The sequence below is a fragment of the Paracoccidioides brasiliensis genome (genome assembly GCF_000150735.1).
Source record: "Paracoccidioides brasiliensis Pb18 unplaced genomic scaffold supercont2.3, whole genome shotgun sequence".
NCBI lineage: Eukaryota > Fungi > Ascomycota > Eurotiomycetes > Onygenales > Ajellomycetaceae > Paracoccidioides > Paracoccidioides brasiliensis.
This window is the reverse complement of record NW_011371360.1, coordinates 704,230-718,455: the sequence shown is the minus strand read 5'-3', so window position 1 is coordinate 718,455 and position 14,226 is coordinate 704,230. Positions and strand designations below refer to the sequence as shown.

At 39.4% G+C, this 14,226-nt stretch overlaps 4 protein-coding genes across 4 annotated transcripts; 2 read left to right on the top strand and 2 right to left on the bottom strand.

Annotated features, from left to right (window-relative positions):
* Positions 1-502: 502 nt before the first annotated feature.
* PADG_02617 (uncharacterized protein) lies at positions 503-706 on the bottom strand (the record flags this gene model as incomplete). Its single annotated transcript, XM_010759756.1, has 1 exon — positions 503-706. One exon carries the CDS (start codon positions 704-706, stop codon positions 503-505), a length of 204 nt encoding a protein of 67 aa, XP_010758058.1.
* A 5,258-nt stretch (positions 707-5,964) lies between these two features.
* PADG_11454 (uncharacterized protein) lies at positions 5,965-6,496 on the top strand (the record flags this gene model as incomplete). Its single annotated transcript, XM_010760623.1, has 2 exons — positions 5,965-6,160; positions 6,306-6,496. 2 exons carry the CDS (start codon positions 5,965-5,967, stop codon positions 6,494-6,496), a joined length of 387 nt encoding a protein of 128 aa, XP_010758925.1.
* A 1,239-nt stretch (positions 6,497-7,735) lies between these two features.
* On the top strand, positions 7,736-9,742 carry PADG_02616 (uncharacterized protein; the record flags this gene model as incomplete). Its single annotated transcript, XM_010759755.1, has 3 exons — positions 7,736-7,759; positions 7,830-7,955; positions 8,024-9,742. The coding sequence occupies 3 exons, from the start codon at positions 7,736-7,738 to the stop codon at positions 9,740-9,742; spliced, it is 1,869 nt and encodes a 622-aa protein (XP_010758057.1).
* Positions 9,743-10,711: 969 nt separating this feature from the next.
* PADG_02615 (uncharacterized protein) lies at positions 10,712-13,315 on the bottom strand (the record flags this gene model as incomplete). Its single annotated transcript, XM_010760233.1, has 2 exons — positions 10,712-12,210; positions 12,274-13,315. 2 exons carry the CDS (start codon positions 13,313-13,315, stop codon positions 10,712-10,714), a joined length of 2,541 nt encoding a protein of 846 aa, XP_010758535.1.
* Between the last annotated feature and the right edge of the window lie 911 nt (positions 13,316-14,226).

The window sequence follows — 14,226 nt, the reverse complement described above, 5'->3', positions numbered from 1 at the left end:
CCGCCAGTGGCACCTTGCCGCTTATCAATCATCGAGTGGATAACTAGTTAACTCAACGTGGTTAGTTCGTCTATCACCTTAGTAATCACTTCATTTTCCTAATCACCCACCAACCCCACTCAAATCTAACAATTTGAGGAATTAAGCAACCACCAAACTATAAATTTCTCATAATTTATATAGATCTATACCGTAGCGTAGGTCTGTTGGCAGGTTCTAGCAGTATATTACACTTGCTGCATCGTGGTGGAGCTCGCTTTCTAGACAGCCGGTTCGAATCCTCTACCCCCACTTTGTACAGTTTGATCAATTGCTTGAGCCCTAGTTAGCTGTTAATGCTCCAATCTGGGCTATAAATGTATGAGCTTGCTTCTTACACTTTTCCTCCTCAACTACAGCTCTTAGCTTCTTATTCTCCTTTGCTAAGAAAGCAGCACTATGCATGGCCAGCTGGCATCTCTTAGTTAGTTGAGTTGACTCTCTTAATAACAGTCACTCATTCTCAATTTCCTGACTGTAAAAGCACTGGTCTGTCATGATTCTCAGACTCAGTCATCATCTTGACTGTTGATATAACTCTCATTTGAAAGTCAATCTCATCAAAGTTGTAGATATTCTCATTCACATTGTCGTATCTCTCTATAGTATTAACCCAGCATTCATCCACAGTAGCTGTAATCTGGGTAGAGAGTAGTAAATCTGCCATATTTCATACATTTTCAACAGAGAGACTGACCTCTCTCACATCCATGGAGATTATCCATTGAACTAGTAATTCTTCTTCTGTAGAGAAAGATTTGGGTGGAACTACGACAAAGGACGTATTTTACCGTCATATAAAATTTAGGGGTATTGGAAATACGAATACAATTACAGGATCTGGCTCGCTTGGCTGTCTTACTGTGAGCCCAAACTTTAGGCTTTGACGTCCTTCTCGGCCTCCGGGTTTATGTCGCTCCGACGGTCTATTTTTAATTTGAATACAGTTGAAAGTCATGATTCGCCTCTGTTCTCCTAGAGATCCTGATAGTCATTTGTGTTTCACAAGATCTGTCAGGTAGAAAGAGGTCCTGAACCGCCTTGCGGTCTTGATCTTAAGAGGGGCCATCAAAGACGGCGAGACTGCACGTGTTGTGTTCACTGGGACTGACGTGCTTTGAGGGACGGCAATTGAGCCATTCCATGAGTTTGAAACAGGAATGTTCTGCAAGAGATTGCAAAATAACCACTCTCTGTTATCACTTTGTATCGTCAACAATCTTGGCACTATGAAAGTGCAATTTGAATCGCGATTGACATTATGTTAACTATCAATATCCAAATAATATATTTTTGATACTGATCTAGATCGCAATGGACAACCTTTCAAGGCCGCTGCGGAGACCCCCACCCAAGCCAGTGGCTCATCAAATGCAAATTTCCTTTCTATTCTCTAGTTAGGCCACTACAACCTAAATTGCCACCAAATCGCAATAAAAATACAGGAAACTCTATAGAAATAGAGCGAAGAATTGAACTTGCTATTTCCACTATTAAGACCCAAGATATAACCTCTGTCCATGAAGCTGCTCGTGTATTTGATATTTCATATACTACTCTTCATTGCTGACTCCAAGATAAACTAGCCAAAGCCCCTCCCTACGCGCGAATTCAACTAAATTAACCCAGGCTGAAGAGGATAGGATTGCTCAATGACTGTTGAATCTAGCTAAACAAGGGTTACCTCCTCAGCCAGCATCTATTGAGAATATGGCTAATTATATTCTTATCTCCCATCTCAGTCTTCAACTACCTCCTGAGTGGGAAAGAACTAAGCGTCAAATCTAATTAAATGTTGTCCAGAGCTTTAATATTGTTATTCCCATTATTACAATTATGACTTAGTCAAATATGAGTATACTAGAGTTATTTAAAGATGATTCAAAACTCTGAGAGATGTATTTGCTAAGTATGAGATTCAGACTGAAGATATATACAAATTTGATAAAACTGGTTTTCAATGAGATTATGTATCATTACTAAAATTATCACTAGTATGACCAGACAAAGCTTCTACAATCTAAAAATCAAAAATGAGTTATTATGATTGAGATAGTTAATGTATCATATTAGGTCTTAATCTTCTATATTATTTTTAAGAGAAAGGCTATTCAGAAAGACTGATTTGATAAACTTTCAAAAAACTAAAAAATTTATAATAACTTTAAAAACTTAATTACAGATGAAATAATAAATCAGTTAGTGACAAATTAAATAACTTATTAAGCTATTTATCTCAGTAGTAAATTTATTGAATGATTACTTTATTTTTCTTATTTTAAATGAGCATAGCAGTCAACTTATCTCAGAGTTTGATCATATCAGTAATAAAAATAGAAATATTTCTCTCTACATGTTAATATATTTATATTACCTTTTATAGTCTATAAGATATATATGTTTTATAGTTTTAAAATAAGCACGTAAGAGCTTAATGAAACAATATATATGACTTGAGTCTAATACAATTAAAAAGGAATAATTTTTCTTTGATACTTATTCTAAAGATCATATGAAAACCTTCAAAACTTATAATAATTAAACTAACTTTAGAGTCACTGATATAACATTATATAAATTTGATCTTATTATTTAATAGTGAATTCTCAACTCTGAACTTTTAATTTCTCAATTAGCTGATTTAGTAATTTAAAGTTATTCTAAATTTTATAAACATCTAATAATTTTTATCAATTATATGAGCAGGTAAATAAAATTAAAAATATTAGTTATAAAATAAAATCTTAAAAAAATCTTCTAAAGTCTAATAGCAGAATTTAATCAAATTATTAAAACTTATAATTATAATATGATTTATATTACTATTATAAAAAAGTAATATTAAAATATATTTACTATAGATAAGAAAAAAAAGAAAAAATATATGAGATCTAGTTATTGAAATTAGTATATAAATAGTTTAATGAGAAAAGAAACTACTAAAATAATTATTTTATATATTAAATTTACTGAATAGTTATTTATTTAATCTTTAAGATCTAAGATCTTGAGGTGTGTCATCTATATTAAGTATTGTTATAGTTGCCATGGCTCAGTCTAAAGTCAAAATGATAACAAAACAAAGCTTCAGTTCATCTAACTAAATAGCTTGCAATGAAAATACTAAACTGAGAATTTGAAATGAAAAAGCAATTGAATATGAAGAGGTTGAGAATCAGAGTAGAGTGAATTAATCTTAATCTATATTACAAACAACTGCACTGGAACAACAATGCAATAGTTATAATATTTTTAAATAAAAAAATTATTATTTTAACTCCATAATAAATTAATTAATCAAATTCTTTATTCTGATTTATTTTTTTTTTAATAAATTTATTCTTTTTTTTATAGAAAAGTACTGAAGTCACATTCAGAAGCACATCTATTATACATTTCAAAAAGTATTTACAACTAATCTATAAACTTTTCCTTAAAGATTCTACTATTAAAAATATATAAATCTTTTTTAAACAGTTAAATAATAGTTAAAAAAACTTAAAAAATATAAGATTTAACAAATAGAGAAAAAAATTAAGCTAGAGATAAAAATATTCAGCTTATATAAATGATAAAAAAGTAAGTTTAGCAGTAAATCATGATATTAAAAATTATAAAATAACATAAAAAAAATTTAATCTTATATTGATAGAAAGATAAGAAAAATATATCTCAATAAATAAACCATGTTTTAAAAGAAAAAAATGTTCAATATGCAAGAAATAAAATGAAATTAAATTAAATTTTTTTTAAATAAATATAAGAAAAAAACTATCTCCTCTATATTATAATTTAAAATCTAAACATGATTATTATAAATTCTACTTAAAAAGAATTAAAGATTTCACAGACTTAAATAAATAAGATTTTTGTAATTTAGTTAAAAATTTAGATCATATCTTAATGAACTATATATTAAATAATTATATTAGAAAGAAATCAATAAAAAATATTTTATCAAACAGTTAAATTTACTCTTTGTCTTTAAAACTAAACTGAGAGTAAAGGGTTTAATTAACTATATAAAAATAAAAAAGCTACTACTAAAGAATAAATTTTAAAATAAAATGAAATCTTATTTAATTTATACTATTAATAAATATTAAAGCTTAAAGATTATCTTTTTTTAAATGTTTTTCTTTTGTTATCATTGCTTTATTGATATATATAATTTTCTATTATTATTACTTCTTTTATTCTAATTTCATTGTTAAAGATTATTGAGATTTTCTTTTTAAAAAATTTAATATAATTACTTTTCTACTATTTTATTTTCTTTTACTAATTAACTTTATTTTATCTGTTCTTTTTAATTTGATGAATTTTTACTAAATTAAGTATATATAACTGTAATTTCTATGATATATCTTTATAAATATTATATTATTTTAAGATAAGACTATATAACTATATATTCTAAATTGTGTATTATATTAAATATATGAAATAATCAAAATATAAGTATAACTTGATAGATAATATAATTATTAACTGTATATATCTAAAATAAAAATAATTATTTATATTAATAAAAATTATATTTTAAAATCAATTAAATATTATACTAGTTTTAGTGTTATGATTTTTACTATTATAATTATAAATAAATTAAATTAAATGTTTTAAAATAAGTTATTAGAAAATTTTAATTACTTATATAGAAATGTAAAATAAAAATATTTACTATAACTTTAATAAGACTAAATTTATAATAAAGTTCTATGTGATTATTTTAAAGTTATCATTCTTTAACTATAAATACTATAATATAGTAAGTTTTTTTTAATTTTAAAATTTTCGAATAATAATTATTAAAAATCTTAATATATATAAATAAGTATTATTCTTTTTATCTTATTTTAAAAGATAATAATTAGAATAGCTAATTTAATAAATCAATAAATACTAAACAATAGTTTTAATAATTAAATAATATTAAAAATAAATTAAATAACTTAATAAATTATCTATCTTCATAGTAAGTTTATAATAAATTAATTGTTATATTTTTTTTCTATATAGTCATAACAGTTATCTTATATATTTAATTGAATCTACAGTAAGAATGAAAATTTTTCTTTTAATTTCATGATAGTTTTATTTTATTTTTTACAATATTTAAATATAGTATTTTCACAGTTTTAATATTAGCTTATATCTGTTGAATTAAACAGTAAATATGATTTGAATTTGATGAATACTATTAATTTCTTAGATATCTGCTTTACACTTTATATAGAGATCGTTAAATTTGAGGGTATTCAAACCAGCTTTTTAACTGGACTTGTTAATATCGTTCTGCTCCTGGCCGCGGGTTTGGGCCTTACCGCGCGCGCGTGATCTCATGGCCTGCTCCCTCTCAAATCTACCCACTCCCCTTCTCCTGCCCCTCTCCGCTTGCTTCCATGGCCACGGTTTTTGTATGCCCATCCAGGCCCACCAGAAACGAATCCCCTCGATCTTTGGCCTGCTCTTCCGGTCGCTCTACTCCTGTTTCCAACTCCAGATCAAAATGGAAGCAGGTTAGTAGACGAGAAGTAATGACTGCATTTCGCCCTTGAGTAGATCGTTAAACAATTCAGCCAAACCGATTCCCGAGGCATTGCGCTCCCGGGAAATCTCATCGAAGCCATCAAGCAGCAACAGAGTATTTTTCCGGGAAGACTGACAGAGTATTAACTCCATGCAGCATTGCTAATCATAGTTTGCATCAACTTCTATCCGCCCTGTCGTGCTCGATGCACGATATCACGCGCTCGCTGAGTGTTACTTCTAGTGATCAACGATTGGCCGTTCGCAACACTCAAGCGCCTGGGGTGATTCTGCGATCCTTGCGCAGCAGTAAATAAAAACAACTTCTGCCCCTTCGGGCCCTCGATGTATACTGGTACTACATTGAAACCAAAAAGTTACGGCGGTCACCATATGCCTCGTTCAGTGACCTCCAACCCATCTCGTAAGCGTCAGCATCCTGAGTCACATCCATACAACATATCGCGATATCAGTTGAAAAGACAGAAGCTCAGCAAGTCAGCATCAATGTACTGGGATAACCTGTCAAAGGTTTGGTTAACCAGACACGCATTAAAAGAGTTGGACCGAAGAACACTGCGCATGACTTGTACGCTGAAAAGGGGCCTCGCGACTAGTCTACCCAGACTGGTATGATTTTCTTTTTCATTTATTGGCCAGCTCACCCTTTGGTAATTCACAGTAAAAGAAAAGAAAAGAAAAGGGAAAGGAGAAGGCAAATGCTTATTTTGCAGACCTCCTGAGTCCAGCACGCTTCATTAAATGCACGAAATGTATGGAGTGCTTTGAAAGGTTTCTCGACCTAGCCCTGGTGTCCATGGACTCATCGGCAATTATCCTGCTCTTTGTTGCTTGCTTTCGCAGAGCAAATGGGATCCAGTCAGTGCGATGCTTTTCTGGGCCGTCCCACCCAACACTTGGATAGCTAATAAAGGCGCAGTGTGATTGTCACCACTTGTTTTGGAACCTCCAGGTTCATGTGTCACTGTTGCCCTTGTTGCCACGTCAGGCCATTTTTAAGCATTCTGTATTAACGTAATCTGTAACTAAAACTACCAAAAAGCGACGACAAACGCCAACCCTACATAAGTACACCCTCTGCCGCAGGGGAAGTGTAAACATGTACCCGGCGGAGCACTTTGGCCACCTCGACCTAGCGAACGGGACGGTCCGGAATGATCTTCACCAGCTGTGACGCCAAGGGCAATGGGATACCAGCAATCCATGTTGCTCTTGTCCAATTACCCAGCGCCACGTATACCTGGACTTTATTGGGAGGTTGCAAGACCAGTCGGCCGGTCTGTTATTGTCTTATCGAACAGAAGCACAGAACTCATGCAAACTGTATTTCCTCAAAGACTTGCCCAACTACCGTAATGCCCCAACTAATGCCGTGGGGAAAATAGGTATCAAGGCTGGGAAATTGCAATAAGTTCACATTTGCATCTAAAAAACACCCTGGAAGTTTACCAGTTACACACCCAGGACGATGCCAAAACAAAGACGACCACAGCCGGCGACACACCTCCTGGCCTGCCAGTGGTACCTTGTATTTCCGAGAAAAAGGAATAGTACATTACCGGGGATAAATTTTCTTTGTTGGTCAACATTGCCGCATCTTGGAATTAGTTCGTCAATGACCTGTGACCGGAAACTTTCTCCAGGAACATCTGCTTATTGCGCCGGCCGTGGCGGAAGGGTTGGGAAGTTCTGCTGGGCCTGTCGAACAGGCTGTTATTCAATCCCGAATGACTTTTACCTGGGAGATTTTATCATGCTTCATGAGTCCCGACCGCAGTACAGCAATTGCAATATGCTCAGGAATAGAAGGATACAATCCTATAATAATGTAATTGAATTTAATTAATGGTTGTTGAGAGCAGATATTTCAAGTTAAAAAAGTCTATAAAGTTGTATAACTATACGTTATTTTTATTTGGTGGGTCGCTCGGTGGGGAATTACGTCAGTTAGTTAAGGTTAACATCCTCGTGACTTCATCCCACCCCCAAGGCCAATATTAAATCGCTGCCTCGAGCTTAACGCCATCACAATTATACAAACCCCTATTCATTTGCCCGTAGTGCCGATTGCCTATCTTCTTGCCATAAGAAACTACGGATTCCTGAAACTCGTATGGAAGAAAGTGAGTGAGGTAGTAGAGTTATGGAATCGTCTCCCTTAACCTTAGTATGTTCACTCTCATCACCTCCTCTGATCTATTCCTCGAATGCAATTTTAACTGAATACTACCTTCAAGGCGCATTCCCATGCTCGTAATGCCCTCTTCGAAACACGCAAATCTAACCCAGTAGCGGCCAGCGAGGAACATGATCTCGCAGCTGTCGAGTTTTCAACTGCAGCACAAGGCACGGTTGACCCGGACGTATGTTACTTGCACAGCTTCTGCTGATACCAAACACCCAAGCACACCATCTGATATTAAGATGATAGGCATTGCGAACACTTGAACTTCTCGAAAAACATCATAAACGGCTTGCAGAGATCCTTAGATTTCAACATGAGCACCCTGCGGAGGCTTCTCCTGAACGTGCAAATGTACTCTCGGTGCCTTCAACAACCCAACCTCCCAAGTCAGACTTGCCAAGCCTTGGTAGAAGAGAGACATCGGCTCCGTTTTCCTATGTAGAAAACGTAAATCCACCCCCTCGTCTCCCTGCTCAGCATAGACCTGTGCAACGCGACACTACTTCTATAGCAAGCAATTTAGCATCGGCTCGTGGTATTCCCTCTCATCCTGCTCGAGGTAGTCCTGCATCACCCGCTGTATCGACTCAGAATGCTGGGGCCAAAATGGCTGGTGCTCCAGTGCAGATGAGCCATGATGGAGCAAGCCTCGATTCCCTAGACACCGAGTTAAAGGCTCGTCCAAGCTTAGCATCCAAACAGAAACCATCTTGGACTCCAACTGGGATGAGTCCCGCAGATATTACGGGGCAGCAGATCAACCCACCAGCACCAAGTGACGCCTTAACATCTAAACTTGGGTTTGGATTCTCAACAGATGAGCCATTCCAGCGGTTTTATTCGACATTTGAAGGTCTCATATCGAAACTTTCAGGTCCGCTTACCTTTGCTAGTCTACCCCTTGGCATTGACACTTCTACCCAGAAATCTGCAGCAGATCCCCAAGTTGACCGGAACCCAGCATCTGCAGATATTCCCAGCTATCTTACAAACCAACCAGATGTGAATAGGTTAGTTTCAAAAGCTGCACTGCGTGCTATCAGAGATAAGGATGGCCTGAACGGATTACTCGGCCAGCCAAACCCGGTGGAATCATTCTACGTCGTCCCAACCGCTGGTGGAACGATATCCTACGCAGGCATTCTCTCTCGAGCCGAAAAGGAAGCCCGCAGACACAGCCTAGACAGCAGCCGCGATGACGATTTCGTTGATGCCCGCGAGAACCCTCCAACCCCTGAATCTTTGCTTCCCGTAGCAGGAGACAAGGGCGGAAAACGAGCAGCACGGAGCAGAGCATCAGGCGCAACGCAGCCAAACACAAAGACAATGGAAGAACTACAAATGGAAAACCAAGCGCTGAAACACCTGTCGGACACGCTCTCCAAACGGCTGCATATGTGGGAAGTCAATGCGCAGTCGTCATCCTTGGCATTACAACAATCTCTGAAGGCAATGCAGCACCAACCCACCTCTTCCCCTGGACGGCAGCTCTCTCCCACATCCTCAGCTGTACCACATGAACCGCGTCTTCATGGGATACAATCATCGCCAGCGCCAGCAGCAGGGGCAGCACCAGTACCAACACAGGAACGCGTCGTTTCGGGGGAATCGCTACCATCTAGCTCTGATGCTAATGAGGCACGACTAAAGGAGCTGGAAGAGTTGCTTCGTCGTGGGGAAAAGGAGCTGCAGCGTGTGGGGCGTGAGAATGAGAAGCTGAGAGATGTAGTGGGGAGGTATAGGGATCGGTGGGAGAAATTGAAAGAAGGGGCTAGGGTGCGGAGGGAAGGGAATGGGAATGGGAATGGAGGTACTAATGGAGCCGGGAAAGGGACACGTACAGATATGGGGAAGGTGGTTACTGCCACTCCTAGTCCTGAGGTCGCGGATGTAGCGCAAGTTACAAGTCGTGCCGGTGACGGCGGTGGCATTGGTTCTGCTGAAGGGAAAGGGGGTGAGCAATAATAAGAACGCCAAAATCTTGCTTGATGATTAGGATTTATGTTACTGATGATTCTGGGTTGAGCGTAAGTCTGTTGCAGGTGACTGAAGATGAAGATCCCTCTGTACCCCAGAAAAAGATTCGATACTTTGATGATCCTCATGCCATTTCTATATAGCTTTCATGAATAATGACACTCTGAGGATTTTGTAAAGGTCTTTCGGAGTCCCATTTCAATTTTAAAACTAAGAAAAATATACATTCGCATGAGGATGAAAGATGTTACAATGGGGCTATAAATATTTATCCAAAAAAAAAAAAAAATCCCCGATCCAAACGCCACTGATGGAAAAGAATTATGCAAGATGAGCTTCAGCCTTTTAAATTGTGAAATAGGATGAGTAGACTATATACGAAATGGTAAGAGTTTATCGAATAAGTGTAAAAGAACAGTTGTGCTACTGATGCTTGATGTTTTGTACAGATTTGCAGCTATATCTCCCCTTCGCTGCCCTTCCAGAGACTTATGGGTATGGAGTATTCAAAACAAAACAATTGTTTGTGCTGAGAGAGGTATGAATAGACGTAAAATAGGAAAAATTAAAAGGTGTATCTCACAATGAAACATGGGGTAAGAAGAGAGAGAGAGAGAGAGAGAGAGAGAGAGAGAGAGAGATTAAGACAGAAATCAATTGAAAAACACAAGATAAATTTGCGCCCCCGATGTATGCATGCCATACGCCAAAAGTAGAGTTGAGTGAATTAATTGAAGGACGATCAGAAAGGACCAAAGGAAATTGTATATAAGCGAATCATCCCTATAAAACACATAAACCAGTAGGAAGTCACTAACAAGGCTCACCCGGCAGAGAAGAATTTGTGTACTGGGCCATCCTGGTCATGTGTTACACGTCTATAATATATTCATCCATTTCCCCCACATTTTTGCGCGAGAGAGGAGAATGTTTTTGGTTGAAAGGGGATAGGGGTGTTCAGCTTCTTGATGACCTAGCGTTTCCCCCTCCATCATCACCAGGACTACCAGTCGTTGAAGGACCAGCCTTTCTTTTCTTCTTCGTCGGACTCCCTCGGATGCTGGCATTTAGCCACCCCAGACCGCCACTCAATGAATCATTAAGACTACGGGTCCGTGGGCTATCTTTCTTCTTTTGTAATGGTGATGGGTCTAGTGTTGGAACTGCTTCTTGTGCAATGGCCCTGTCCGTGATGTTTAAACCCGGGAGGGGAAACTTTTGATGATGTTCTCTACAAGGCAGTCGGTCGCCTTCAGCTCCAGTATTGCTGGTGTCGGTTTCGTATTCGCTTTCTAGAGGATTTTCGTCCTGGACATGGCCATTTGTTGCACTCTCACCAATTGCAAAGGGGACTGATGCTCGATTTTTGCCCTTTCGTTTCTTGGACGAAGTTCGTTCCCGATGGCTACGTGGGGAGCCTTCCCCTCTCAGAAGTGAATCTGCAACTACAGCGCTTAGGGTTCCTGAGAGGGGTGTCAGAAGTGGCCCGGGTGCGAAATGTCGGGAGAATGAATTGCGTAATTCCATGTTCGATGATCGAGAGAATGTTAATCGACGACCTGTTGTAGATGTTTTCGGATTTGGCGAAGTACTTGGCAACGGAGTGTGTGAGCGGTTTTGGTGTTGGGTAGCACCGATGTCGAATTCAACCAACCCTGGCGCAGAAGGAAATTGGAAAAGGACTTGCGTCGTAGGGTGTAATTGAGGAAGTGCTTGAGGTCTGACGGCTCCAGCAACTTCGCCGCGACCTTCAGGGGTTGTTGCCCATGGATTTTCGGTAACCGGCTGGGGACTGATTTCTCCAGACGGCGATAATGAGCACTCACCAGAAGAAATAGATGGCACCGAAGAAGGGGGACCACTAGGGGGACCACTAGACAGTGGAGCCCTTGGGGTTTGTACCCCGTCGCCGTCGTCTTCTTCATCACCATTCTCATCACTAAAAAGTGAGCCGGGACGAGAGTCAGCAGCCTGAGCGGCAACGCCGATGGCTCCATCCAATGTCCATTCCGGATGGTTTTGACTTCCTTCCCGTTGCCAATCAACACTATCTCGGTAACGCTCCCCATTAACAAGGTAAATCGCCTCCTCTTCATCTGATTCAGAATCAGAGTCATCGATTCGAGTCCTCCCACTAGTAATAAAATAGACTCCTAGGAAGGTGAGCGCGCAGCCACCGATAAACTTTGCTGCCCGCTCGGGACTCGTGGACTCGAAATCTCGGTAAAGGACAGCGCTTCCGACAATCACCGAAATGGTAAATAACACAAACTGGGTAGGAATAACCTGAGTAGAATCGAATCTTTGCAGAGCTCGATTGATGTATCGAATCTGCATCAGGGCACTGAAGGCAAGGACAGCCACCAGGGCGTATGTGATGGGGAAAGTTATGACGTGCCACAGGGTAAAGGAAAGGAGAGAGGCGACTCCTTTCGTCGAAAGGGCAGTATATCCTCCTAATGAGATTGTTAGCTGCGAGGATATTCATCGCCATGTAGAGCAGGCTTCTGGATACTTACCAAACAATCCAACCAACCCCAGGTCGATCAAGATGGACTTCCTTCCATATCTCTGACTGGCACACATCAATGCAAGAATTAGCGCAACAGTAACTCCAAGATATAATTCAAACTCCCAAGTCGTTATCATGTCCCAGATCTCGTCGGGACCTATTTTGGATTCTGAGGTTTTTGCGCTGAATACAATAGTTACTGCGCCGGCAACAGCAACTAGAACACCTAGCAGATCTCGTCGACGGAAAGTCTCCTTGAGCATGAATGGTGCAATGATACAGTTTGATATCAAAGCGACAACTCCTAGGGGTGAGACAATGGACGCGGGCGCAAATCCATAAGCTAGGAAATTGCCAGCCTCACCAATAGCCATCAAGACTATTCCCGCCCACCAATAAGGTGATTTAAGGTATGATTTTCGTTCATTGGAAATTTGGCTCTTCTCCATGGGAGTTAAAGTCCGGTCTGAAATAAATGACTGCTGTAGCGTGTCAGGACGTTGGTTGCCATCATCGAACGAATTGCTCATCTCCCCTCCATCTTCCTCGTCCGTGTATTGACGGAATCCTAATCTTGATATTTCCTCAGAGTTCCTGTGCCTTCTGCCATTTGTGTCTGCCGGAGAAGCGTCCATGTGTCCTTGGACATCCGTAACCCCGCCCTCCGCTCCGTTCGTGAGCATGTCATAATCACTCGAAGATAACGTTTCTGTTTGCCCAGTTCTAGAAACGGTTCTTTTCCATCCATTCCGTTGGCGGCTGTGGTCATATTCCCTCTCAATCCTTATATGTGCGTAGCGTTGGATATTCAATGCGAAGGAGATCAAAATGTTGCCAATGATGGCCGTAACAATGCCTATCGTAGACGACCATTCTCTTATAGCATCGCCGCCACCGTTGCCGCTGCCATCACCCGCATTATCTCCACCATCATTCCCACCATTTCCACTTCGGGATATATTAATCGCAGGCGGAGATAGCGGCTTAGAGAAGGCAACGCGGAAGAGAAGGCTGGAGACGCAGGTTATCAGCACCCTGGCTCTTACCATCTCGCCCCCTTTCTGATATTCAGGACCTGAGGACTTGGGACAAGAGGAAACTGAACCGAGAGGCAAGATATATCAACTATACCCCTCGAACCCTTCCCCAGCTTCTTTTCGAGCTGAAGCCCCGGTCTTTCCACCTGGACTGTGTCGTGATCGCTTTACCCCTTTCCCCAGGGAGAACTTTGCATTTGTTACGTCTGCAATATCGAGATTGGCTAGAGAGCTGATCACGACGATTACCACAGAAATCTCCACCCAGCCATTAGCTGGCAGTCTGGGATAGTTGGAAGTTGTGAATAGCGGCGTTCGTGTGAGCTGTACGGTGTTTGTGCAATTATTTTCGCCTTCATTGGTAAGTTCGAAGATTCCTAGCTACCATATGCAACGTAGGAAACATTATCCTGTACTGTTACTCGACGACGACAGTAGGATGAAAGCTGTGGAAGTGCAAGGATGAATACGACGATGTAGAGGCCGAAGGGCGGAGGTTGAGATATTTAAGCCAACTTTTCTTCTTAACTAAGCAGCCATCTCCGATTGGCTTCTTGCTTATGGCTGCTTTGTCATGGACGAATGAACGATGGTTTTCTTGAGTCCGTTGGGTTCTATAATTCCCACTTGACCCTATGCTTGATGGGAGGCTTGTGGTTGTTCCGAAGAGTTCCCAGCCTTGAAGAGTTGGCGGCGGGTTAAGACGAGGCTCATCCATCCTCTGATTGATTTACTTAACTAGATAACGTGACAGACCACCAACTACATGCAACAAATTTTTCCCTACAATGCATTCCCTCAAACTTCTAGCCTCACTACCATGTTAATAATGAATATCAAGCTCACAGTAATTAGCTGAAATCCTCTCTCAGAAAGGTGCAAATCACTACTATTGCTAATGAACATGAAGTTCATCAGACTAC